The sequence below is a fragment of the Penicillium samsonianum genome (assembly GCF_028829775.1).
Source record: "Penicillium samsonianum strain IBT 33392 chromosome Unknown utg000004l_segment0_segment0, whole genome shotgun sequence".
NCBI lineage: Eukaryota > Fungi > Ascomycota > Eurotiomycetes > Eurotiales > Aspergillaceae > Penicillium > Penicillium samsonianum.
Window position 1 is genome coordinate 1,090,705 of NW_026643262.1, and position 24,215 is coordinate 1,114,919.

The 24,215-nt window shown below is 49.0% G+C and overlaps 11 protein-coding genes across 11 annotated transcripts; 6 read left to right on the forward strand and 5 right to left on the reverse strand.

Annotated features, from left to right (window-relative positions):
• Positions 1 to 17: 17 nt before the first annotated feature.
• N7471_007326 (RIX1/PELP1 family protein) lies at positions 18 to 2,392 on the forward strand (the record flags this gene model as incomplete). Its single annotated transcript, XM_057280045.1, has 2 exons — positions 18 to 350; positions 410 to 2,392. The coding sequence occupies 2 exons, from the start codon at positions 18 to 20 to the stop codon at positions 2,390 to 2,392; spliced, it is 2,316 nt and encodes a 771-aa protein (XP_057134305.1).
• Positions 2,393 to 2,503: 111 nt separating this feature from the next.
• Positions 2,504 to 4,090, reverse strand: N7471_007327 (wax synthase family protein; the record flags this gene model as incomplete). Its single annotated transcript, XM_057280046.1, has 1 exon — positions 2,504 to 4,090. One exon carries the CDS (start codon positions 4,088 to 4,090, stop codon positions 2,504 to 2,506), a length of 1,587 nt encoding a protein of 528 aa, XP_057134306.1.
• A 662-nt stretch (positions 4,091 to 4,752) lies between these two features.
• Positions 4,753 to 5,656, forward strand: N7471_007328 (SDR family NAD(P)-dependent oxidoreductase; the record flags this gene model as incomplete). Its single annotated transcript, XM_057280047.1, has 3 exons — positions 4,753 to 4,808; positions 4,875 to 5,305; positions 5,385 to 5,656. 3 exons carry the CDS (start codon positions 4,753 to 4,755, stop codon positions 5,654 to 5,656), a joined length of 759 nt encoding a protein of 252 aa, XP_057134307.1.
• A 959-nt stretch (positions 5,657 to 6,615) lies between these two features.
• On the reverse strand, positions 6,616 to 8,019 carry N7471_007329 (Oxoglutarate/iron-dependent dioxygenase; the record flags this gene model as incomplete). The annotated part of the gene is made up of 4 exons (XM_057280048.1): positions 6,616 to 6,860; positions 6,927 to 7,515; positions 7,583 to 7,708; positions 7,774 to 8,019. 4 exons carry the CDS (start codon positions 8,017 to 8,019, stop codon positions 6,616 to 6,618), a joined length of 1,206 nt encoding a protein of 401 aa, XP_057134308.1.
• An 844-nt stretch (positions 8,020 to 8,863) lies between these two features.
• N7471_007330 (RidA family protein) lies at positions 8,864 to 9,336 on the forward strand (the record flags this gene model as incomplete). The annotated part of the gene is made up of 3 exons (XM_057280049.1): positions 8,864 to 8,915; positions 8,971 to 9,044; positions 9,112 to 9,336. The coding sequence occupies 3 exons, from the start codon at positions 8,864 to 8,866 to the stop codon at positions 9,334 to 9,336; spliced, it is 351 nt and encodes a 116-aa protein (XP_057134309.1).
• Positions 9,337 to 9,835: 499 nt separating this feature from the next.
• N7471_007331 (HpcH/HpaI aldolase family protein) lies at positions 9,836 to 10,636 on the reverse strand (the record flags this gene model as incomplete). The annotated part of the gene is made up of 1 exon (XM_057280050.1): positions 9,836 to 10,636. The coding sequence occupies one exon, from the start codon at positions 10,634 to 10,636 to the stop codon at positions 9,836 to 9,838; it is 801 nt and encodes a 266-aa protein (XP_057134310.1).
• An 811-nt stretch (positions 10,637 to 11,447) lies between these two features.
• Positions 11,448 to 12,953, forward strand: N7471_007332 (uncharacterized protein; the record flags this gene model as incomplete). The annotated part of the gene is made up of 1 exon (XM_057280051.1): positions 11,448 to 12,953. The coding sequence occupies one exon, from the start codon at positions 11,448 to 11,450 to the stop codon at positions 12,951 to 12,953; it is 1,506 nt and encodes a 501-aa protein (XP_057134311.1).
• Positions 12,954 to 13,162: 209 nt separating this feature from the next.
• N7471_007333 (uncharacterized protein) lies at positions 13,163 to 15,277 on the reverse strand (the record flags this gene model as incomplete). The annotated part of the gene is made up of 1 exon (XM_057280052.1): positions 13,163 to 15,277. The coding sequence occupies one exon, from the start codon at positions 15,275 to 15,277 to the stop codon at positions 13,163 to 13,165; it is 2,115 nt and encodes a 704-aa protein (XP_057134312.1).
• Positions 15,278 to 15,935: 658 nt separating this feature from the next.
• N7471_007334 (DEAD/DEAH box helicase) lies at positions 15,936 to 18,972 on the forward strand (the record flags this gene model as incomplete). Its single annotated transcript, XM_057280053.1, has 4 exons — positions 15,936 to 16,263; positions 16,338 to 16,525; positions 16,582 to 17,945; positions 18,003 to 18,972. The coding sequence occupies 4 exons, from the start codon at positions 15,936 to 15,938 to the stop codon at positions 18,970 to 18,972; spliced, it is 2,850 nt and encodes a 949-aa protein (XP_057134313.1).
• A 220-nt stretch (positions 18,973 to 19,192) lies between these two features.
• N7471_007335 (uncharacterized protein) lies at positions 19,193 to 19,671 on the forward strand (the record flags this gene model as incomplete). Its single annotated transcript, XM_057280054.1, has 2 exons — positions 19,193 to 19,453; positions 19,507 to 19,671. The coding sequence occupies 2 exons, from the start codon at positions 19,193 to 19,195 to the stop codon at positions 19,669 to 19,671; spliced, it is 426 nt and encodes a 141-aa protein (XP_057134314.1).
• A 270-nt stretch (positions 19,672 to 19,941) lies between these two features.
• On the reverse strand, positions 19,942 to 24,190 carry N7471_007336 (putative SNF2 family helicase/ATPase; the record flags this gene model as incomplete). The annotated part of the gene is made up of 2 exons (XM_057280055.1): positions 19,942 to 21,745; positions 21,798 to 24,190. The coding sequence occupies 2 exons, from the start codon at positions 24,188 to 24,190 to the stop codon at positions 19,942 to 19,944; spliced, it is 4,197 nt and encodes a 1,398-aa protein (XP_057134315.1).
• Between the last annotated feature and the right edge of the window lie 25 nt (positions 24,191 to 24,215).

Consider the following 24,215-nt stretch of genomic DNA (forward strand, 5'->3'; position numbering starts at 1 on the left):
GGTCTGTCCCTATCGCCATGTCCTCCACTACTTTGCGCGCCGTCACGCATCGCCTGACAACTACCCCGGTCGAGCAATTACCCTCGATAGCTTCGTTCCTTGCGACTTCATTGAGCGATTGCGCTGAGCTGCTCTCTACCCCTCAAACCCAGAAATCTGGCAAATCGGACTCCGATAATGCCGTCCAGATCCACAAACTGAAGACTAGACTAGCGAGTCTGTTGCAGGACCGCAGTGTTGAGGGAAGATGGACCGCCGTTGTTCTAGTAAAATCTACAGTTGAAGCTGGTCAATGGGAAATTCTGCGCGGCTATGAGCCTATTGTTCGCAGTTTGATCAGCATCCTCGCGGTATCAATTGATTTAGACCCCGTTATCTATGCTGGCTCCATTGACTTACGCGTTTCTAGAAACCCGATCCAATCTCCACGAGAAAGATGTGTATTATCACACTAACTCGCATTTTCCACCTCACATATCAGTACCCAACACTTGTCCGTGAGATCACAACCCCGCAGCTTCCGGGATTCATTACCGCCGCCTTGAACTTGGTCTCTACAATCACGAAGACTTCCTCGGGCTCAATCAGAAAGCCAAAGCCCAACACTCCCTTCATGGAAATTGTCCTGCACGCCTTGCTTGAATTGATCCCAAGACACATTACCATCTTCCGTCCGTTTGGTGCCCAGCTCCGAACTCTTCTCGCCGAAGTAATTGGCTCTTCTTCACCTGCGTATTTCCCGGGGCATGTGATCGACGCAGCTGAGCAGCTGCTTGTCTCTCTTCACAAGTGCGCACCCAAGGACCAGGCGGGTTCCGGATGGAAAGACGATTGCAAGTCGACGATTTTGTCCATCCACCGAACCACAGACCATGTTTTCCGAGCCGTTGTAGAGCAGTGGGAGTCTGTCGATGCGACTCTGGTGCACGCACGGCCAAACTATAGCCAAGAAATGGGTGACGGGGGCCCAGATGGTCTTGGACTTCCAGGCTGGAACGGACTGCACTCGGGCGTGGATAGGTTGATTGCACTTCTGCAGATTCTCTCCGATTTCATCTCGATGCCATCCGCAGCTGCAGTTGCCCTTCCGATGGGCTCTATCCTCGATCTAACCTCCCGACTTACTTCTGTCATTGTTCCGCCCAATGGGGCCGCATCGTCTCAATCTGGCATTCAGTTCAACCAGGAAATTAGCCGTGACGAGCGAGAGGCACTTTGGATGGAGCTACCTCGCATTCACATTGCATGCATGGGCTTGCTTTCCAACGTTGTCGGTATCATGGCAACCAGCGCAACCTCGGTGACGCAGACCATTCTAGAGCAGGCTGTCTGGACTTTCAAGGGCGAAAGGTTCAATAGAGATCTGCGTTCGGCAGTCTATGGTTTGCTTCGCTCTCTGGTGCCGGTGAACGGACCTGCGATGACGAAACAGAGCGTGGTGTCTTTGACGAACGTCCTACGCTCTTGCTGCAATGATATATTGCCGCCGACTGGAGATTCCAGCTCCACGGGAAATTCGGGCTCTGACTCTAAAGCCAAGTCAAAGGGCGGACAAGGGTCAGCCAATGCGGACGCCTTTTTGAACCCTGATCTTCAGAAATCTCGCCAGGCACAAGCGGCCTCTCCATTTTTGGACGTTCAGCAAAATGCATCCGGGCTTTTGCAGGCCGTGTTCGTTTCTATCCCCGCCGAGCTTGTTCCGCCCTCCATTAGGGCTGAAATGGACCGCTCCATTATTTTGACATCCGACAAGGATGCGATGTTTGCTAGCGTACTCAACCCTGTCCCGGCAGTGAAGGGCCGTGGAGCGGGCTCGAGTATCATTCCATTCTTGACTCGGCCTTATGCTGATCAGATGGAGGTGGAGGCTCTGGTTCGTCCTAGGATGCCTGTCATGATGACTGCGCCCGAGCTTGACGCCTATGTCGATGAAGACGAAGAAGCAGAAGACGAGGACATGGCAGATGATTCATACCACGCCGCCCCAAAGACTGCCGAATTTCTGAAGCAACCTGTGTCGGTGCCCCTGCAAGTACCGAAGTCAGACCACCCGAAGGCCGCAACTCCGGTGCCTACTTTCCACAAGCGGACCTACACCGAGGAACCCACAGCCGAGGAGCCAACACCGCAGAAGCAGGATGTTCAGTCCAAAAAGGCGCGATTCGACGAAATTATCCCAAGCACCTCGAGCCAACAACCTTTCTCTCAGCCAGCTCCTGCAATCACCAAGGCTGAGGCCCCAAGGCTTTCAACGCAGGTGTCCACCGCATCTACAACCGCGACCCCGCAGGCTACAGAGGAGGCTGTTGATGATAGCGATGATGAATTGCCCACTTTGAATATCGATTCTGACACCGACGAAGAGGATGACGATGTCACAATGGAAGGATAGACGATGTAATTATATGTCTTACAAACGGTCGATCATGTGATTTATCTAATGCACATGCAATCAATGACTTAAGGACCTCAGAAGTAACCTGAAATTCTGGATCTGTCAACTCTATAACACCCGTATGCCACTCCCCCAGTATGTACCATCACTCGAGTACCGGAACCAGGGCTCATTCCAGCACCACCAACTTTGGCCCTGTAGCCCAAATCCCAATGCACGAAGTGGACTAAATGGAAGCGGCTCCATCAACCATAAGCCACCCCTCGCAAAGTCATCCGCGATGAGGCCACCTGAGACCATCAACCAACAAAATACAAACACTAAGTTTGCCGTTCGTCCCAGCCATCTCGGCGTACGAGCAAAAGGCAATTTTGGGAGAATCGATGTCTTGAAAAACTGCTCTGCCATGATTGCAACACTCTGCAATGCAAAAAATAGGAATGTCCCGGACACAGGGGATGTATCTGCAATCTGAGTTCGGCTTCCACAGGCATGTACAAAGCCGCTAAGACAGAAAGCCACCACCACGTAAGTGACACGACGGACTTGCAGATTGGAAGCCAAGCTGGCTGGAAGCACGGATAAGATCCAGCGTGCTGAAGCTACAAATCCGTACCGAAAAATTTGGTGCCACCAACGTCCCCAGCAGCCCGCCAGTCCTTCATCAAGGACCGGGGTGAAGAATGGCCCGAATGCATCGGCATACAGCCATGAAGCACCCAACGGTGCGGCAGTCAGCTTCTTGGCCCCGTTGGGGAATGCGAGGGATAGCCCCAGGAAGAAGATTGGATTGAGCGATGTCACGAACTCGAGAGCGAAATACACACTTATGACGCTGTATAAACGACGACAGAGCTGGGCTATTGCAGGATGCAATGTGAGATTTGTAACGTAGAAGAAAGGAAATAGTGACAGTGAATCGGCTGGAGTGAGGCCTCGAAAGTAGGGATCCGGCATCAGTATTATGACTTTCAAGATGTCCAGCACAAGGTAAGATAAGAAGAACTTCCGAAAGGCAGCCTGCAGGCGGTATTTGCCGCTGGGATATGTGGAGGGTTCATGTGCGATGATTCTGCCCATGAAACCTGAATGCAATTGGTCGTGAATTGGTTGTGGAAGAGGACCTAGATGGGAAGCCCGCCAGTTCCATTCTGGCCCCCTCAGGTTGAAGAGCAGTCCAGCAGACCATTCAAGACGATGCAAAAACTTTTCGGGATATGACCGCCAAACAAAAAGGTTACTGTCCCGTTGTGTGCATGTTGGATTGTTCGAGTCGAGCGACTTTCTGAGAGTACTAGGCTCAATTTTGGCGTCATTTTGAGACTTGATATCGACAGGTTTCCGTTCAATGCGCTTGAAATCATGTTCAAGGTCTGTAAACACAAATAACGTGGCATTCCATACTAACCACCACGCGGTCACCAGGCCAAGCATATAGCCATTTCCTCCGACGATTGCCCGTCGGTTTTGTAAAACTTCGATTGCAATTGCAATACAGAGCACGAAAAGGCCCTTTCGAATATATTGTCCACCCCTGCTGTGAGGAATGACCATACCTATCAAAGGTAAAATGCTGAGAATGACAACATGATATAGAAAAATCGGCTTAAAGACCCCCTGTTCTAGTAGGGTATCCAGTCGTCTCTCATAGTTCTTGGCCAGATCCCTGTAGGAGTCATAGCGGGGATCGGCCATGTGGAACACGGGGGCGCCACTGTGATGCCTCGGTAGTACGGAGTGTACTTGAGGATACGCCAAAAATCACCGATTCGGTATTTGAGGAACCAACGCCTTTCACAGGCCAGTACCCTTGAGTGATCTTTGGCGATGAACTGAAGATTTGATTGAATTATGTTGGGCAATATATAACATGAAAATGTGGCCCTGGAGGTGACGTTTCCAAAAAAAAAAAGGAAATATATCATCACGTGCCTTGAAGTAGTGACTTTAATGCCTTAGGCCACAATAAATCGGGCCTTCCCCTTACTACAACCACCGACTATTTTCGCGAGAAAAAAAAGATTGGAGAATCAACGCGAAACTCGGGATCAACATGTTGGACAGATAATGAGGTTGACTTTGAATGGCCCCGTCACTATCTATCCTTAGGGCTGTTGAAGGATGTTGAAAACGTTGGGAGGAGCTCCTTCGTTGACGAACCCACTCTACCCACTTTTCTTATTCTATGGGATATACTCCACATTATGCGTGGCAATCGATGACCTGCAGCTTGACTATCAGGAACAGCTTTCGATAACGGGGTAATATTGGGGTCCCACAGTGTTCAATAACTTCTGTCATGCCATCTTTAATCTCTTAGCCGGATCAGTATACTTGCACTTCTGATATTCGCAAAAATGACACTTAACGACATTCGAGGTAAATTGGCCGTAATAACCGGTGCATCGGGAGGGTAAGCATGACACCGACCGTTTATGCAAGGACATGAAACTAATTCGCGTCAATTCTCTGACTTTAGAATCGGTGCAGCTTGCGCACACCAACTTGCACAACATGGAGTTCATCTCGCCTTGACCTACTCGACCAATTTGACATCCTTGAACAAAATTGTCGCAGATATACAATCTAAGAATGCCACGCAAAACCTTCGCATTTCAATCCACCAGGTTGATGTTGGGTCTGGCGATCAAATCGAGGCTATGTTTCAACAAATCGATCTTGAGCACGGCCAACGACCAGACATTCTTATATCAAACGCCGGATATGGCAAGCGAATTCCCGATGTGTCGGATATTTTGCTTGAGGAGTTTGATTACACTATGAACATCAACCTGCGCGCTGGCTTCATTCTTGTCAAAGGCGTGGTAGAGCACATGAAGGCCCAGAAGTGGGGGCGGATCATCTTCATGTCCTCCATCGCCGCTCATGGTGGAGGAATTAACGGCTGTCGTAAGTCAATCCACTACCCTTGATCCATTGGCCTTTTGTTTTTTTTTGAAGCAATTGCTGATTCGATTTCCCATTCTAGACTACGCAGCCTCCAAGGGTGGTCTGACCGGTATGATGAAGAACCTCTCAACCAGACTGGCAGAGTACAACATTAGTGTCAACGACGTCGCCCCAGCTATGATCGGTGATACAGGCATGCTTTCCTCTGCCGCGGCGTTCCCCGAAGTGGTAGAGAGTATTCCTCTAAAGCGGCTAGGAACTCCAGAAGAAACGGCGAACGTTGTTACTATGCTAGTGAAGACCGGGTACATGACGGGCCAGAGTCTCCTCCTAGCCGGAGGGTTGAAATAGGTTCTAGAGTTAGGAACAATTTTATTTACATATTTTTGAACCTCAACAGCGCTCTTTCTTTTTCTTTTACACTGGCCTTTTGAAGGTGGTCATCGGACGCCGAGGTTGAATATTACAATTCAGAAATACTACTTTCGAAGACAGGAACAAACCACATTATGTGATGAGATACAGTTGTCATATCTGTATAGGGACTTTTAGGGGAAAGTGTGATCGTGTTTACTCAGTCCATATGTATCAAAATTTACGTATTAAGGATATTGGCTAGGAATGCTTAATTAAAGGTTATACATACGAAAAGTCTCTTGCACGAAGTATGCTTTTTTACCGCCTTCGTATACACTTAAGAAGACATCAGAAAAGACATGAGAAAAGACATGAGAAAAGACATAAAAACCGACCCAAAAAACGACCCAAAAAACGAACATCCAAAAAGCATATTGGAGGGCTCTTACAATTAACATCTCTAATACCATCTTGGTCCAAATAGATCAGATCAATAAAGTTTAGATCGTCAAGGACAGAGGCCGCATAAGCGGCCGACTATTCTTGTAGATATTATCTATAGTTATAGTTATCGGCTAGTTATAAACACTAAGAAGCGGGGACGACTCTATACAAAACTGAATACTTCCTCGGTTGTAAGGAGGTGTAAGAGGTACCGTAGGCGTAGACTCTCGTGGGCGAGATAGATAGCCTATACTACACGACTAGTCGGCACTCGAGCACTACGATCTTCGCTCGTCCGTTCCCAAAAGACCCCGAAGCCATGATCAGCGCCCGTCGGAACATAGTTGGAAATATCAGGCGATAGCAATGTATGAATAAACGAGTTGTCAAATTGAAACGCTACATATATCTGGATCTTGCATACAATCTGTTGGCATAAATCATCTAAAAAAACAAGGGGTAATCAAATCAAAATAACAAATCCTTCCAATCATTGCCTACATTATACTTCAGACGGGCAGGACAACCTTGACACCCATGTACTCTCGTTGGTGCATAATCTTGCCGTCAATGAGAACCTGGTCAGCACCAACTCTGTTGCGCTCTTGATCCGTAGGATCCGTAGCGGTAGCGATCTGGATTTCACGCCATTGACGGTTGGTAGGCACAAGCTTTCCTTGGGATGTGAGACTCTTGAACTCCTTGTAGACACCCTGTTCCTCAATACAGCCCACTCTTTGAATAAGAGGAGAATCTATAAAAGATGATGTTAGCGTGGTCCTTGTGATTAACCCACGTGCGTTGATCTCAATCTACTAACCTGTTGCAGGACCCATGCGCAAATCACCAACAGAACTGTTGAAGAGCACCAGTGAGAGACGCTCCTGCTCCAATTGATCGACAGGAGGCTTATAAACACGGTGACGAGTAGCCTTGAAATGGCCACCAGAAACAATCTCCAGGGTATCACCGATGTTAATTACGAGCGCACCGGGCTTGTAGGGTACGTAATACCACTGTTCATCGCGGCCCCAGATCTGGAGACACGAGATGGGGACGGAGAAGAGCAAAGTTGTTAGACCGAAGTCAGTGTGACCGTGCATGCGCAGGCCCTTGGATGCCTCTTCGGTCTTCTTCTGGACGGGGCGGAAAAGTGCATGGCGGAAGTAGCCTTCACCGGTTGGACACCCGTGTGACTGAACGTTGTCCCAGAGATAGTCGTCAGGCAACTCGAGGACTCGGGAGAACAGAGTCAGGAGGCGGCGGTTGACGGACTTGGTCAGATAGTTGGAGAACTCTTCGATCTCGTCCATAAAGGGGTGAAGGCATGTGGGCACACGGGTGATGTCGTTCCAGTCCGGTTTGTACCAGTTGAATTGCTCGATGCCGTCTTCGGGTCCGCGTTCGCGCTAATCACAAAAAGGGAGAGTAAGTACAGTGTTGGATTTTCTTCATGCATGAAGGAGATCTTCTTACCTTGAATCCGTAGGGGTGTTTATAACCTGACCAAACACCTGTTTCAGGATCGAACAGAAGGCGTTTCTTGTCCTCTTCGCTAATGTTTTGGTACAGATACTGTGCAAGAGAGAATTGGCGGTGGAGCTATTGAAAGAGATACGTTATTAGTGACGTTGGTTTCGGAATATGTCCTGATAACCAAGACTTACCTGCTCTAGGGAAACTCCGTAGTTTTCGAGGAAAAGAAATCCATCATCCCGAATGGCGTACTTAACCTGCTGGACAAGTTTCTCAACAACGGCAGGGTCATCCGAGTCCAACAAAGAAAGATCAATGGAGCTAAGCTCAGCAAAGTTCTCCTTTTGCTGAGTGACCGGCGGGGGAACCCATGTTGGGACAAAAGGTTTGCCAGGCAGGTCAGCCGCAGGAGGATTGAAGGGAGCTGAAAGTGCCATGGTAATAAATGTGCAAAGAATGTTTAATGTTGTGGTCGATGCTGAAGGCGATACATGGAAGATTATCAGATCGAGTTATATATCTTTATACTAATCTTATGATGAGACATGAAACCCTATCTGTGTATCCGATATCCGGGGAGGTAAGTCTGGCATGCTTCATTCAGTTAGATTAGATGAGACGAGAGCAGGATTATCGACCTCCGCTAGTGCGCCACTGAATTTTGGGCGTGATAATCATCATGCTGGATGCTCCCTGTCACATTTCCCCGCATTTTCCTGATGGCTCAGCTCGCCTGCCATCTTCTGTTATCGTAAACGGGACCTCGGGGGCTCCTCTGCCTTCCGCATCTATGAGCGTTAAACCTTATGCATAAATTATAAGGTTGGCGCTAGACCTAGATTGGAAGAATTTACAACTGGACATTGCCCAAAAGTTAGAGGTCTACAAGCGTAGATTGCGGCCACATAGTCAATTTCGATTACTGGGCGGGGCTTTAGGCACCGATAGAACTTTTGAGGAGCATGGTCGCAATAATCTACCCAAAATAATGTGCTCCTCCCATTTCTCACTCCTCCCACTCCTCCCACTCCTCCCGCCATACCCCCTAGAAGAGTGATAACGAATAAACTAGTACTAAAAAAACACTGCTCCTCCATCGCGATAATGAGAATTGCCCCTCTCCTTGATTGGCAAGATGCCTCGGATAGAGAGGCATGAGGGGTAGCTTGAGCAATTTAAACAAGCTCATTGTCTAGTACTTCTGAATTTCAAATTTCTTGACACACTCTAAAAAACTTTATCATCAATAAATTCCGATACTCTTCAAACCCATCAACAAAGATGTCTCGTCAACTCATCTCTAGCGAGAAGTTCCCTACTAAGCCTCATAACTGTGAGTATCTGCATGCAAAACATCGAGAAAGAAAATCACTGACCAAGCTATATAGGCCCTGCCGTCAAAGTCCCCGGGCTCGTCTTTTGCGCAGGTCAAACTGCCACAGGAGAGATTAAGCAGGCTACTGTAAGTTCATTGCACAAGCAGTTATCGGGCACTAAGGCATTGGCTGACTCTTTTTGCTCTTACACAGCGAACCGTTCTGCAAAACCTGAAGGAGGTCCTCGAGCTTTCCGGCTCTTCCCTTGAGCAGGTCGTCAAGTACAATGTCTACCTCGCCGATATGAAGGATTTCGCCGCTATGAACGAAGCCTACATCGATTTCCTCCCACAGCCCATGCCATCGCGCTCATGTCTTCAAGCGGTTGCCCCTGGAAGTGGCACCGTCATTGAGATTGAGTGTATTGCGCAAGCTTAAATTATGATATTATGAAAATGGCTAGAATATAGATGAAAATTAAAATTCTTTTCGATGAGAGTAACAAGTTGCCATATTATGTAGAGCGGAGTAAACAATATACGTAAATGCTAACTAACTGTATATAACTAGATAACTAACTATTACCTTAATTAAGTGTTAAGTGTATGTACTACTAGGAGTTAAATGGCTAGAATATAGACGAAAATTAAAATTCTTTTCGATGAGAGTAACAAGTTGCCACATTATGTAGAGCGGAGTAACCAATATACGTAAATGCTAACTGGTATACAACTAGATATTACCTTAATTAAGTGTCAAGTGTATGTACTACTAGGAGTTGAAACTATCATGTGTTGTTGTGTGTGACTATCTACATGTAGTCAAGCTTCTGTTAAAACTTGTTGTAAAGAGGAAAAGAAGTATTGAAACCCAATTTGTCTATTTAAATTTTATATATGGAAGTCAATCATAAGGTACCATAAAATCATTAACCCTCTCATGAACGAGCAATATCAAACTCTGCCATGTACCAGTTCTGGATCGCCTTAGTGTCACCAGTAATAGCAACGGTATCATACCGCCCCCGAGCCTCCTTAGCCGCCGTACCATTGTTGACCATGCGACCGGCCCACTTCCCGTGTTTGCGCGCAGCAGCAATAATCTTATCAATAGCAGAAACAAACTCAGGCTCATCGCCGCGAGCAGGTGTGTATCCAAGCAGAGACTGGGCAAGATCGTTGGGGCCAATGAAGACAAGGTCCACACCCGGCACGGCGCAGATAGCATCGACGTTCTCGACACCGGCGCGGGTCTCTATTTGAATCATGGTGATGATGGTCTGGTTGGCGGACTTCATGTACTCGGGAGTTGTGAGGCCGTGGCCGATTGCGGGGAAGGCTGAGCCCTGGCCTCGCACACCCTGGGGAGGGAACTTGGAAGAAGCGACAATTTGTTCCGCCTCTTCAGCATTGTTGATCTGGGGAACCATGATGCCATGGGCACCGGTATCGAGGGCGCGCTTGAGGATATCGTGGGCAGGGCCACGGATGCGGATGACCGGGGAGACACCGAGGGCCGAGATGGCAGCGACAGAGTTATGCATAGCATCGTCACCAATGTGGCCGTGCTCACAGTCAATGATGATACCGTCGACACCGGTCAAGGCAACGATCTGGGCTTGGCGGATGGAGGGGATGGCCATGAAGGTCATGAGCGGGAACTCGCCGGCCTTGATCTTGTTGAGAAGCCTCAATCGAGAATTATCGATTGAGGTAGTGAGAGCGGTAGGGTAGGCCATTGTGATGGTAGAGGTATTAGAATATAGAGACGATAATTTGGAATTGTCTGTTGGGGATTTGAGTAGTGAGATGAAGACGAGAGATGTCGATAAGATGGCTGTTTTAAGTATATTTATTGGTTTACGTATCCTAAACCCCCTCATTTATCTAGACTGAAGATCAAAAAGATCCAACTAAAATGAGGAGCTTAGAGATGGTAAACATGAGCTCTTGCATGTAGTTAGGGCAGACTAGTGGCAAATCTTGGGAGTGGCTTATCGCCTTTGACAGTTAAGATTAGCGGCCCACCTGAAACTGTCCGATATTGTACGGGACGCGCCTCAGAAATTGTAAGTTTTGTCTATATGGTCTCTAATTGCCACTGTCTTCAAAGGAAAGCCCACCTGCACCTCCCAAACTTCTTATCGACCTCGGAACATGCGAGAGCTCCTCCCAAGGCTAACTCAATGCACCCCAGATTTCAACCAAACTCTCCATCCGGGGTAATCGAATCCAATTGGACAGATAACCATTGGGCGCTCCTTCGAACGCCTATCTTCAGGCCTATCTGCCCGTCTCACTTATCAACTACGAATGACCGAATCTCGACCAATCTCGACCAATCAATGCCTCGTGATTCTTTCAAAAGAGTTCTGGTAATGACTCTCCACTAAGCAGGCAAAGGCAGAGACTGGGCTGAGCTATATAGGGGGAGCTCAAGTATCGTCTAAAAGACACAGCCTGCAACCCGCAACACTTCTGTGCAACATACTCTTCATCGTTTATACTTGCTGTGGTCTTGGCAAGCAGCACAAGCACTACTTCCTCCCCATGTCCTTCCCTATGGACAAGAAAGAGTCTGTCCTGTCTGAAGACAATATCTCGTCGGCAGAAGGGCAAGTCGATGCCTACAACCGCAAGCCAGAGTCCCTTCGCGCACTCAGCAACGATGATTTCAATGCTCTCAACAAGAAGGTCGTCCGTAAGGTTGACCTTTTTGTCTTGCCCACCATTGGCATCCTATATATTCTCAACTACATCGATCGCCAAAACTTGAGTGCCGCTAAACTTCAGGGCATCATGGAAGATCTGAACATGTCTTCTCAGCAATTCGCCACGGCTATTTCCATTCTATTTGTCGGCTATCTGCCCTTCCAAATTCCCAGCAACCTCATCATTACAAAGTTCTCCCGACCAGGCATGTACATATGTGGTGCCGTGGCGGTCTGGGGTTGTATTTCGGCTTGCACGGCGGCGGTCACGACATATGGTCAACTCCTCGCTGTTCGAGCCATTCTCGGAGCCGCTGAAGCCGTTTTCTTCCCCGGTGCCATCTATTACCTCTCTGCCTGGTACACAAAGAGGGAGCTAGGGAAGCGTATTGCCGGGCTATACATTGCCCAGCAAGTCGGTAATGCCTTCGGGGGTCTCTTCGCCGCAGCTATCCTCCAACTTGATGGGCACCATGGCATCCGCGGCTGGAAGTGGCTATTCATCATCGAGGGCAGTGCCACTGTCGGAATTGGCATAATCTGCGCCTGCATCATGCCAGAATTCCCCCACAACAGCCGTATCCTTTCCCAGATTGAGCGCGACTGCGCCGTGTGGCGTATCGAGTCTGAATCTGGTGCCGCAGAGGGCACAGAGGACGAGAGCGTGTGGAAAGGGTTTGGCAAAGCCCTCTCGGACCCCAAGCTGGTGCTGCTCATCATTTGCAACATGCTATCCCAAACACAGGGCTCCATCGCCAACTACTTCCCCACTCTCGTAGCCTCGCTCAACTTCTCCAGAACCGTCAGCTTGCTTCTCACAGCACCCCCCTATATCCTCGCCGGCATCGTCTACTACGTCCTGATGTTCTACTCCGATCGCAAGAATACCGTGTACCCAATTATCCTCCTTTGTATCGCCATCTCGATCCCGATGTACATCATCCCGATTGCGAGTACCAACGTCGGCGCCCGCTACTTCTCCATGATGATCCTGCCCTTCGCCTCCGTCGGTCCCCAGCTCCTCCTCTACAAGACAATCAACCTGCACCTTGCACGACCCATCTCGAAGCGAGCGGCTGCCTCTGCTTTGGTTAATGCCATTGGTGGTACGTCCAACATTTGGGCCTCATACCTATACTTTGGAGAGCCCCATTTCTATGCTGCCTTTGGCACGCTTATGGGTGCTGCTGTCTTGTTCGGGTTCACGATCACTGCATACCGTTGGCTCGTCTTGCGCGAGAACAAACGTCTGGACTCGGGAGATACCTTGGAAATAGCCAAGGTGATCAAGGGTGGCGTCACAGAAGAAATGGTACAGCTCAACTGGCGCTACGAGATGTATTGATCAATTATTACGTTGTTTTGTATTATGTTACTCTTTTTTTGCTGGGATCGGTATATGAGTTTGTGTCTTATGGTTATGGTATATTCTAGCTTAGGAAAATGAATATAACAATGGAATATACTTGGGTATGATTGAATATTCAAACATGCGACGAAATAAAAACGCAAGACACATATTCGTAAATAATCAGAGCATAAGAAGACTGTGAATCATTTGTCTAACTCATCCAAACAAGACACGATGAGTTTCCCAATCTGCCATTTCTGTCTTCGTTGAAAGACCTTTCTCGCCCACATCAGAGCTCCCTCCATATCACCATCATGGACGCCCACAGTTTCCATTGCGCCAGGTAGGCCATCATGTATTAGCTGCCAGGCAATCAAAAAGGTTTTATACGCATACAGGGTAACCCATGGCGCTTCACGGTCCAGTATGAGTGTTTCATCGAGATATCGTAGGAACCAGTTGACATGTGGCTGTATAGCTTTGGCTGTGTTGGTATCGCACAGGAACTGCGACGGTCCTAAGTATGTTGACTGACTGAGAACGGCATCTATGCTTCCTTCCACAATGCCGCCAGTATGGGATGGTGACCACATCTGTAGCTCGATCATGGCAGTCTCCCAAGTTGCAGCACATGCAGTCGCGTGTTCAGTCTGCGCTGTGTGGTTTCCGGGGCATATGAACGGGCTAAGTATGACGAGGGATGATCTTAATGCGCCGAATCGTTCCATACTGAGTATTCCCGTCATTGTAGACCAGCCTGAGATTTCGCGGGCGCTAGAGATCAGAAATTGCGCAATATTGATGGCACCGTATGGGTCAAATGCCGGAAGGGTGGTGATGTCGTCATCAGAGGAAAGAAAGCGTCGAACAGCATCGGTATATGTGACCGAGGGGCCGGCATTTCTTGCAACAAGTTGTCGATGAGCCCATTCAGCAGCAGAGGATGATGACCATTGGTCTTCTGGACAGGGCATATCATGCTTGATTTCCAGATGTGAGATTGAGCGGGGAATGGAAAGGAATTGGTACCAAAGCGCGTCGATCTGATGCACTGCGAAAAGGGTCCGTTTGTGCGACTCCGCTTTCACAAATTCCCGCCATAATGACTCCAAATCTGCCGTCGCACCCGACTCAACGGCCATTGGTTGTGTCATTCGCCCAGCGCGAGCCAGAGAGATCATATGCGAATGCATCTTGAGGCCGCATGCTGAGTTGTCGCCACAAAGATACATCATGGCACAGATTTGAAGAAGCAAGTATGATTGAACCAGTGTGGTGATCATTGTTGAAGCATCCGGCCTCTCTTCATCAGAAGCAAGGAGAGCTAGAGCTTTATGAAAGCAACGTATGGAAAAACTTGAGCCTGAGCCTTCTTGGTCCCCGCATTCTGGGTCCTCCCCATATTGATAGGCGAGGCAAAGTATACTGAGGACCAAATGAGGAGGAACTTGTGTCGGATCAAAAGTCGAGGAATGGAGAAAGGGAAGGAAATGAGAAACTGAAGCGAAAAATAGACTGCAGCCTCGTGAGACTTGTAAGGCAGTGGGGGCCCAATCGTCTTGGAGTTGAGGAATGTCATTTGGCGACAATCTATCCAAAATCGTGTGATTGAAACTGTAATCGGCTAGACTTGTATTAAGTGGCTCGGTTTGTGCGGTCACCATCGGATGTAGTTGGTTGTCAAGGTGATTGGTGGGCTTCAGAAAGGATGTCCCTAATAGTAAGCTCCGCTCCAGATCTGTAGCATCCTGGACAATCTGGTCGATGAGAACGGAGTCGCTCGTCGTCGGTTGGTGTTGTAGCGGGTCTCTTGTCAGTTGCGTCTTGGCTATCCCGGTCCTCGGCGAAGCAATATTTGGGTTTTCCGAGGGGTGGCGACGGTCAAACTGCTGCTGCTGCTGCTGATAACGCATCACTGGGCGCCAGCTCGCATCACTATCGAACCTCGTTTCCTCTCGTGGGCTCGAATGTACAGATCCAGGAGAAGGGAAGCCACCGTGACTTCCTGTAGGCGAAACCGCTGTCGGCGATACAGAAGAATGCAGCCTGTCTTGTCTGGGTGCTGGTTGGCGCTGTGTCCTCCTCGCCACTCGGTGCTGCTCGTGCTCTGGATGTTTCCTCTTCATGTGGCGATTGCGCAAGTCGGGACGGGAGAAGGTGGCGTGGCAAAAGTCACAGGGAAGCGACGCTTCGGCCTGAGAGCGGGAGTGTAGCGTTGAATGTCGCTTGAGGTTCTCATGTCGAGTAAATCGACTTTGGCAGACGAGACATTGGAATGGCTGATACGACGACATCACTCTGACCTGCGAAACTGACATGATTGTAACAAAAGAGGTAGGGAAATATGGCTGTCAATGCATTAGTGGGAACCTCCCGACAACCTTGGAACCTTCAAAGGAACGGATAAAATCCGGGGGACGGGACATACCCCACGTAAACGTCGGGGTTTCTCCGCACGACAAAGGGCTATATCCAGACTCTGTTGAGAATAGTATAGATGAGTTGATATATTGCGAGAGCTTGGGGTATCCACGAATATTTTTAATAAATTATTATCTCAATGATCAGCTTGTTATCGTGGTCATATATCAACTAACCTTGTCAAGACCCCCCGTGGGGCTCGCCCTGTACCGGAACGTCCACTCAGCGGGCGGCGAGTTATCAGCATATCTTTCTGCGTGACCTGGGCCACGTGACTAGCGCTTTTTCTCATAGGTCACGTGTAGCCGTGTCTTGACGCGTCGGGCGCTAAACCCAATTGGCGATTATATGGCGTAATGTGACAGCCCTGAAATGAAACAACTCCTATTATTTGCTCATTGGTTGTTTGCTGTTGAAAATTCTCAATCACGAGGATATCGTTGAGAAACAACGTAGAGCCCCGGATACATTTGCCCTTCTCCAACAGTTCACAATCTCCCCATCTTCATCATTGCCAAAGCTTGTATCAACTGTGTTGGATGAAGCCGGAGAACCATGGCAGGAAAACGCAAGTCTGATGTCGCTTCTACCGAAGATGCCTTGTACATGCAGTCTGGGCGTGCGCCAAAATCGTCTCGCACCGCTCCAACTTTGAACCCCGAAAAAGCCAGCTCAGGCCAGAGATTCGGCGAGACTGTTGATTACATTCCGTTGGACCAGGATACTAGCCCAGGCCAGAGATTCGGCGAGTCTACCGATTTCATTCCACTAAATCAGTTGTCGCAAGTAGTCGGCGCCGACGAAGAAGATGAAGAAGCGCTCAATGTGATTCAAGGATCTCAAGAAGTGGATGAGACCTCTCTAACAAGCTCCATCCTTTATGGTATGCTCCTTTTCAATAACCTCGGTTCCTCACCTGCGTATGCTCTAGAAACTAAACTAAATAACACCAAATAGGTATTGTTTCTACAAAGATCGTTGGTGTACGCTTTTACAGGGGCCGTGCCAATCCAGATGAACGGGTCATCATAAACCGGGATGCCAATAATAAATTTGATCGCAATGCTATTAGGGTTGATAATGTCATGGGCGCCCAAATCGGTCATATTCCACGACAGATGGCAGCCAAGCTGGCGTCATACATTGTAAAAAATCTCCAGTCGTACTGCTTCCGAGACATTGCTAACGTTTGTTATCAAAGGATGCTCGCGATCTTATTATTGAAGGCACATTGACTGGTGCGATCGGAGATTATACATGTCCGGTTGATTTGAAGCTGTTTGGAAGTCGCGATCCTACCAGACGATCCAATCTGAAGCAACGAATGCAGAATGACAAGCTTCCTGTTCGCCAACTGAACGAATTGGAGCGTGAGGAACGCAAGGCAGAGAAAGAAGCTGAGAAACAGCAGAAGGAGGCCGCAAAGAAAGCTCGCGCCATGGCTCTTGGCAAAGCCGCATCAAAATGGCAAGCCAACGAGAATTCAGAGTATGCGAACCTCTCAACACCAACGGGACTTGGTGGCGAACAAAATGAGAGCTTGGAGGAACTCCTTAACCAGAGCTCCACTTTCAATCCCCGAGATATTGGCCAGGTTGTGGAAACCTTCGGACAGAAGGAGTCTGACCTGGTCAACATGCCGATGGTCGATACTCCAGCCGGCCTTTCCACCCAGTTGCTTCCGTATCAGCGCCAGGGCCTAGCTTGGATGATCAAGCAAGAATCACCCAGCCTTCCCACAAAGGGCTCCGACAATATCGTGCAGTTGTGGAAACGGTCAAATAATGAATTTCTCAATGTCGCAACAAATTATGCGACAGCCACGGAGCCAGCCCTTGCCAGCGGTGGCATTCTTGCTGATGACATGGGCTTGGGCAAGACAATCCAGATCATCTCTTTGATTCTTGCAAATGCAAAGCCTCTCACTGAAGGCTCCTCTAAGACCACTTTGATCATTGCCCCTGTCGGTGTCATGAGCAACTGGAGAAATCAGATCCAGAGCCATGCCCACAAAGAGACCGCCCCGAGTGTCTTGATCTATCACGGCTCTGGGAAGAAGGAAGCTGCGAACTTGACAAAGTACGATGTTGTGATCACCAGCTATGGAGCCCTGGCCCTGGATTTCAATTCGAATGTCGTCAATAAGGCCCCTGCTAAAGGCATCTTTTCGCCGCACTGGCGTCGTGTCGTACTTGACGAAGGCCATACCATCCGCAATCCTAGCTCCAAGGCCTCCCTTGCGGCTTGTGGTTTGCGAGCCGACTCCCGCTGGACCCTGACCGGAACGCCCATAATCAACACTCTCAAGGACTTGTATGCGCAAATTCGTTTCCTAAAGTTTTCCGGCGGCTTGGAAGACCTGGGGATTTTCAACAGTGTCTTAATTCGACCCTTGACTGCAGGAGAGCCCGAGGCTCGGCTGCTTCTTGAGGCTCTCATGGGGACCATCTGCTTGCGACGTAGAAAGGATATGGGCTTCATCAATTTGAAGCTGCCTGAGATGACGTCTCGCATCATTCGAATTAAGTTCAATTCCCATGAAGAGGAGAAGTACAATGCTTTCCAGTATGTATCAAGTGACTACTCACACAGTGAAAACAAACTTGCTAATAAAAATCATAGAACCGAAGCCCAAGGTGCTCTTCTCGACTTCAAGGACAAAGATGGCAAGACTAAGTACTCTCACCTCCTCGAGGTTCTTCTCCGTCTTCGCCAAGTCTGCAATCACTGGGCGCTCTGCAAGAACCGCATTGACAAACTCATGGGCATGCTGGAGGAACACAAAGTCGTACCTCTGACACCTGAGAACGTCCGTGCTCTGCAGGATATGTTGCAACTTCAGGTTGAAAGTCAAGAACTATGTGCCATCTGCCTTGACAACCTTGAACAACCCGTAATAACCGCCTGTGCCCACTCCTATTGTCGGGGCTGCATCGAGCAGGTTATCGAACGCCAGCACAAGTGTCCACTCTGCCGCGCAGACATCAACGAAACCAACACGCTTGTCTCCCCAGCGGTGGAACTAGGTGAAGACACCGACACCGTTGAGGCTGACCCCGACAGTCCAAGCAGCAAGATTGAGACCCTGGTTAAGATCTTGACTGCTCAGGGCCAGGCACCAGGCACAAAGACCGTAGTTTTCAGCCAATGGACCTCATTTCTGAATCTCATCGAGCCACACCTTGAGCAGCGCCGGATCAAGTTCGCCCGTGTAGATGGCAAGATGCAGTCTGTGAAACGAGACAACTCCATCAACTCATTCTCCAACGACCCTGAGTGTACCGTCCTCCTCGCAAGTTTGAGCGTCTGCAGTGTTGGTCTCAACCTCGTTGCAGCGAACCAGGTCATTTTGTGTGACAGCTGGTGGGCACCGGCTATTGAGGATCAGGCTGTCGATCGGGTGTATCGGCTTGGGCAGAAGCGGGAGACGACAGTGTGGAGACTGGTTATGGAGGATAGTATTGAGGAGCGAGTGTTGGCGATTCAAGAGCGTAAAAGGAGTCTTATGCAGGCTGCTTTCCGGGAGACGGCGAAAAAGAAAGCCGAGGATAGAGGTACTCGTGTTGCAGATCTTGAGTCTCTTTTGAAATAGAGACGCGGCGGGGTGCTAGAGCAGTCGCATGACAGCTGCATCTGTTTAGTACTTAGTGGTCGACATAGATAACAAGTGAATTGTTTCATCTTCCTTCTTTTCTCCTCTCTCCTTTTCTCCTTCTCTTCTTCCCTCCCTCTCTTCCACTGTTCCTTTCTCTCAATTACATGTACTCCATCCCATGCAACATCCACAATCCCTTTGCACTGACTCCTCCATTATGGCCCAATCCGCTTTTCCTCATCCCTCGGGTCTGTGTTTAAGCTTCAGTCACCTTTGCTTTGAGGACCATGACCAGCCTTTTCCACCTCACCCTCCGGGTCTGTGTTCCAGCTTTGACCAGCTTCGCCTTGAGGATCATGACCCATCAACGCAAACACAGTCAGATGTTGACTCAACCACCACCTGCCAGTCTTTCTCGCCTCAACCCTCACCTCCGCGTTCGAGTTTGAATGTACTCGATCTTAGCCCTTCTGACCGGGTAATGCAAACACATCCACGCCCAATGATTGGAGCGGCACACTAATTACGTAGGGCCCCATTGCTCCTTTTCGCCGCTTTCGCGGTCCCCTGAACATCTACCCCGAAGATAACGACCCAGCCAAGTGGACAGTTCTCGAGGTCATTAAGTTTTTTTTTGCCGAGATGAACCGGGTCCACTGGCCTATAACATCGCCTGTCCCGATCTTGTGGTGCTAGAGGCAATTATTCGGAACTACCTCATCGATGGCAATCGTTTGCTCTACTGCGTCTGCGACTACAACCTGGCTGTGAAAACTCAATTGTGCATGGAAGGCATCATGAACTGCACCCTAACTGCTCTCTTAATCCCATATTGGAAGTTGAATGCGTCTGTGTTTACTAGGAAAAGGGTGATAAAAAGAATCTTACATATCATTGCATACATACACATGGGGGTATCACTCAAACAAACATAAAAAAAAAAAGAAAAAAGTCACTCAAGAAAAATCATAATCCTCTTGACTCAAGGAGAAGGCGTCTGAGGTTGAGTTCGTCTTCGACGGATTGTTGTTCTTCCACCGTCAATTTGTCGTCTGGATCAATCTCGTTGCCACAAAGCTTGATACTGAGGACTGAGTCGCCACATGCCGATTTCAGTCTTCCCATCATCTGTGGGTCAGTTGCAAACGCAACTTCCTGGACTCCGCCTTTCTGTGAACTCTGTTTCCAGGAAACCAGATATTTGCCATCGGCTTTTGAACCCAGCCGAGCGATATGCTTTTTGTCGAGAAGCCGACACGCAAGTTGGCTCTTAAAGACGGTTTTTCCATACATCAGCTCCTCAATCGTTCCACCGGCGATCAGTCGGTACACAAATACCGGCTTTGTCTGTCCAATGCGGTGGGAACGTCCGACTGCCTGCTCCTCGCATGTAGGGTTGAACAAGAAATCAAAAATGACAACTCGGTTCGCAGCATGGATGTTCAAACCGGTACCACCAGCTTTAGTTGAAATAAGAAACACGTTAGTGGAGTGATCAGTGTTAAATTTGTGAATCATCTGAGGACGCTCAGCCGGGGCCACTGTGCCATGAAGTAGATAATACTTCCTTTTTGTTCTGTCCATCAATTGCGCCAGATAGTTCAGAGTCGGAATACTGGATGAAAAGACGAGGACCTTATCCCCAACTGCAATTGCCTGGCTGACAATCTCATTGAGTATCGACACTCGACTGGATAGGCTAGGATCCAGCAAGTCAGGAACCTTACTGAACAGATCGCCCAGTTCAGACAACGTCGACTGTGGAAGGGTTACCTCCTCGGTGGCAGCGTCAAAGCCAGAATTGAGACCATGATCATCAATGCTGGGACTTTTTTGTTTGTCGTGCACGCCTTTGGTTGCTCGGGTTTCCAGGTTTTCCTTGAGAAGGCCCGGATGATTGCAGCAGAGCTTAATAGTGGACAGCCAGGACAGAAGCTTCGAGCTCATATTCGCAGTCTTGTTCAGTAGTATACCTTCAATGACGACGTTGTATGCAGCTTTTTGGAAACTCGTCGGCTCGAAGTAAACGGAAAACTCGTATTTGGGTGGCAATTTGGTTGTCAGTACGGAGATGTCCGCTCGCTGTACCTTTGGGTCGATGATCCTAAGGAACAGCTCCTGGCGCCGCAGTGCCTCTCTTCGGTCAAACCGCGTACTTTCAATATGTGAGCCATTTTCGATTGGCTTGATGAAATATTCGTTGAAATCAGCAAAGGTTCCCAGGTATCGAGGGGCAACCCAATCAACCATCCAATAGTAGTCTTTCAACCCATTGGATAGTGGAGTCCCTGATAGGGCAATCCGTTTCCGGGTGCGGATGCGGCAGGTTGTCTGAGCAACCTTGGTTGTGATGTTTCGTAGCACCTGAGCTTCGTCGGCCACAACAAGATTCGGGCTTTCCAGCAACCAACTCTTGACAGATTCATTGATCGATTGTTCTCCGGGATCCTCATCCTGCCCCACATTGTTCCCAGCAAGATTGCGGAACATTTCGTAACTGATGATCAGTACACCACCCTCGTCATTCCACGCGCAAATCTCTTCAGTTCGGTTAAGACCAGTTGTCGAATATTTTCCCAGAATAGCGCGGACCTTGCCGAGATTGTGGTTGTCAGGGGACCACATTGCAAACTCCTTCCACCAATTCTGAATGAGCGATGCTGGACACAGTAACAGAGTTTTGAGCTGTCGCAATTCTTCGGGGATTTGGGCTCGAATGGCCGGATCTTGCGAAGCCCCAGCAGTGGAGATGGTAACTAGAAGTGATATCCTATGCAGGAGTTAGCCGAGAGCCAATAAGTCAATCAATTACCAGAACATACACTTGCATGGTCTTGCCCAGCCCCATGGTGTGGGCTAACAAGCACCCTTCTGGTCGTTTGTTCTCGACAATTTCCCGGAACATAAACTGAACCCCATGGAGCTGATGTGGCTGGATCCATCTGCCGATATATGGATCAAGTTGGATAACAGGATCCCGGAACGAAACTGGTTTTGCGGGTATGTCCTCATAGTCAACGCGGGATCGGAAGGCACGTATGGCCTCATCTTGATCTGCCTGTCGTTGCTGACCATCCTTTTGGGCCTGATTCAGAGTCACTGTGGCGAAAAGTCTCTTTCGCTTGGGCCACTGGTGCTGAGTGGGTATCTTTTCATGAGGCTGGACACGAGATGACAAAGTCGACCATTTTCTGTAACCCCTGATAAGATCATTCAAGCATTTCAAGAATGGTGCGAATTGACCTATATCGAGGTCCTCTCCGATCGCCACAATCGCAGCCTTGACTTGTTTTGCTGTAAAGGCGCCATGAGGGACTTGGATAACATTAATCCACGACACGAACAACGCGGTCATTAACATTGCGGAATGGCTCTCCTCGGGATCTATTTCCTCGATCACCGATGAATCGTCAGACATGTGTTTCAGCGCATCTAGCGCATAATCTCGATAAACACAGGGCATGTAAGGGCCGAGAAATTGAGAAAGTTGATTGATCCGGTTGTTCGGCAGACCTGTGAGGGCCTTCGCTACCAGGTGAAGTCGGTTTCCACCCTCGGTGATAGTTGCCCACATCATAGAATAGACATCGTCAAAAACACGCACAGCCTCATCAGTTTCACTGAGGTTGTCACTCGCCAAGTCCACAGACTCATGTGTGTTGAGGTGCGTCGGGTTGACAGGATAGATATTTGCCTCCATCTGACCCTCGGCTTCACACTCCTCCGAGGGCAGCGCCACGTCCCGAACAAACGGCAGAGCTGTCATCGGCATCAGTGATGAAGTTGAATTATCTTGGTGAACGCTATTTTTCTCAAGGCGGCGCCTCTTGGCAGCCGGGGACTCGTAACGCTCTTCTTCGAAGAAATGATGGCCGAGGTCCTCGCCTTCGCTTGAAGAGTAGTCAAGGAATGGTCCATATTGATGAGCTGCGCGAGAACGTGGCTCCTCTTCGTCCTGTAGAATCTCACTCTCTTCAAGATCAGAAACAAGGGCAAGGTCGAGACCGTCTTCCAATTGTTCTGGTGATTGGTCATCTACCGCTTCTCCGGTGTCACACACGGAATCCGAATCCGAACTCAGAGTCTCTTCGCCGTCTGAATTCACACTGGGCTTTTCTGGCCGTGGGGTGCGTGGCGGACAAGCAACCTTTGGCGGTGGGCTAGTTTTCTCGAGAATAGAAAGCTTCCATTGATTCAAGCAAATGTCGACCACGGTGGGGTCGAGGCATGCACATGCTTGAAGTAAGGACGAGCGGAATGAATGTTGTGCCTCGGCGAGTGCTTTGCGGAGGGATTGACAACGTTTCTCCAGGTGGGCGAGCCGTGTCGAAATTTGGGCTTTCATGCTTGGGAACTCTTGGCCTCTGGTCCAAATTTGAAATCCTTTCGGCAGCTCTTTCGGCAGCCGAATTTCGATGAACTGGGTTTTCCGTTCATTGATGTATTCATCGACGGTTTTGTTGAATTCAGCATCTTCCACGTTTCCAGAAGTATCCAGGGGAGTATCCGGGCGGGATTGCCTCTCATCTTCTTCCATTTCCTCGCGAGTCTCTGTGTCGTATCCCCTTTCGGAGCTGGAGTCTCCAAGAAGTGAGAGAACATCCGCATCGTTTGGGGGGTAAGTTTCGAGAAGATGAGCAAAAAAGTCATCTTTCCCAAAGGCGGAATTCGGAGCAGGTAGTTCATGAGCTGTTTCTCGGAGAGCAGATGTGGGTGGTCGTTCAATGATAGTGGTCTCCATCCGGCGAGGTCTCTTTCCCTCTGTTTGGGACAGTGGAGGACCATCAAGGAGTGGAGCTGAGATGAGAAGACCATCAGGGGAGGTGATAATGTCGGCAGGAATATCAAGTAGGGGGGTGTTGTTGATGGGGTCATCGAGGTGTTCTGCTGAATTTTGCTGTTCACTGAGAAGTACCTTGGGAGCAGGCTGCAGATTGTCCAATTGGAACTTTGGCGAGCGTCGCTGTAGCCATTTACTGGCTTTCAGGACATACAGGCGCTGCGCAAGCACTTTTATGCCTAGGTCTTTTTTCACCTGTTTGTCTGTGATCTCGAGCAAGGCTGAGCCTGTGACACATTGTTCTCGGAGAGAATTCTCGAGAGCAATAAGATCTGGGCAAGCCAGATTGTGGGACCAGTCACCAGCCTTGTCATGGCAGAAGAACATGACAATATCATCGACTGTCCAGTACATAGGGTCTTTGCTTGAAGGCATGTTTTCTGGGGGGGGCCTGTACTGG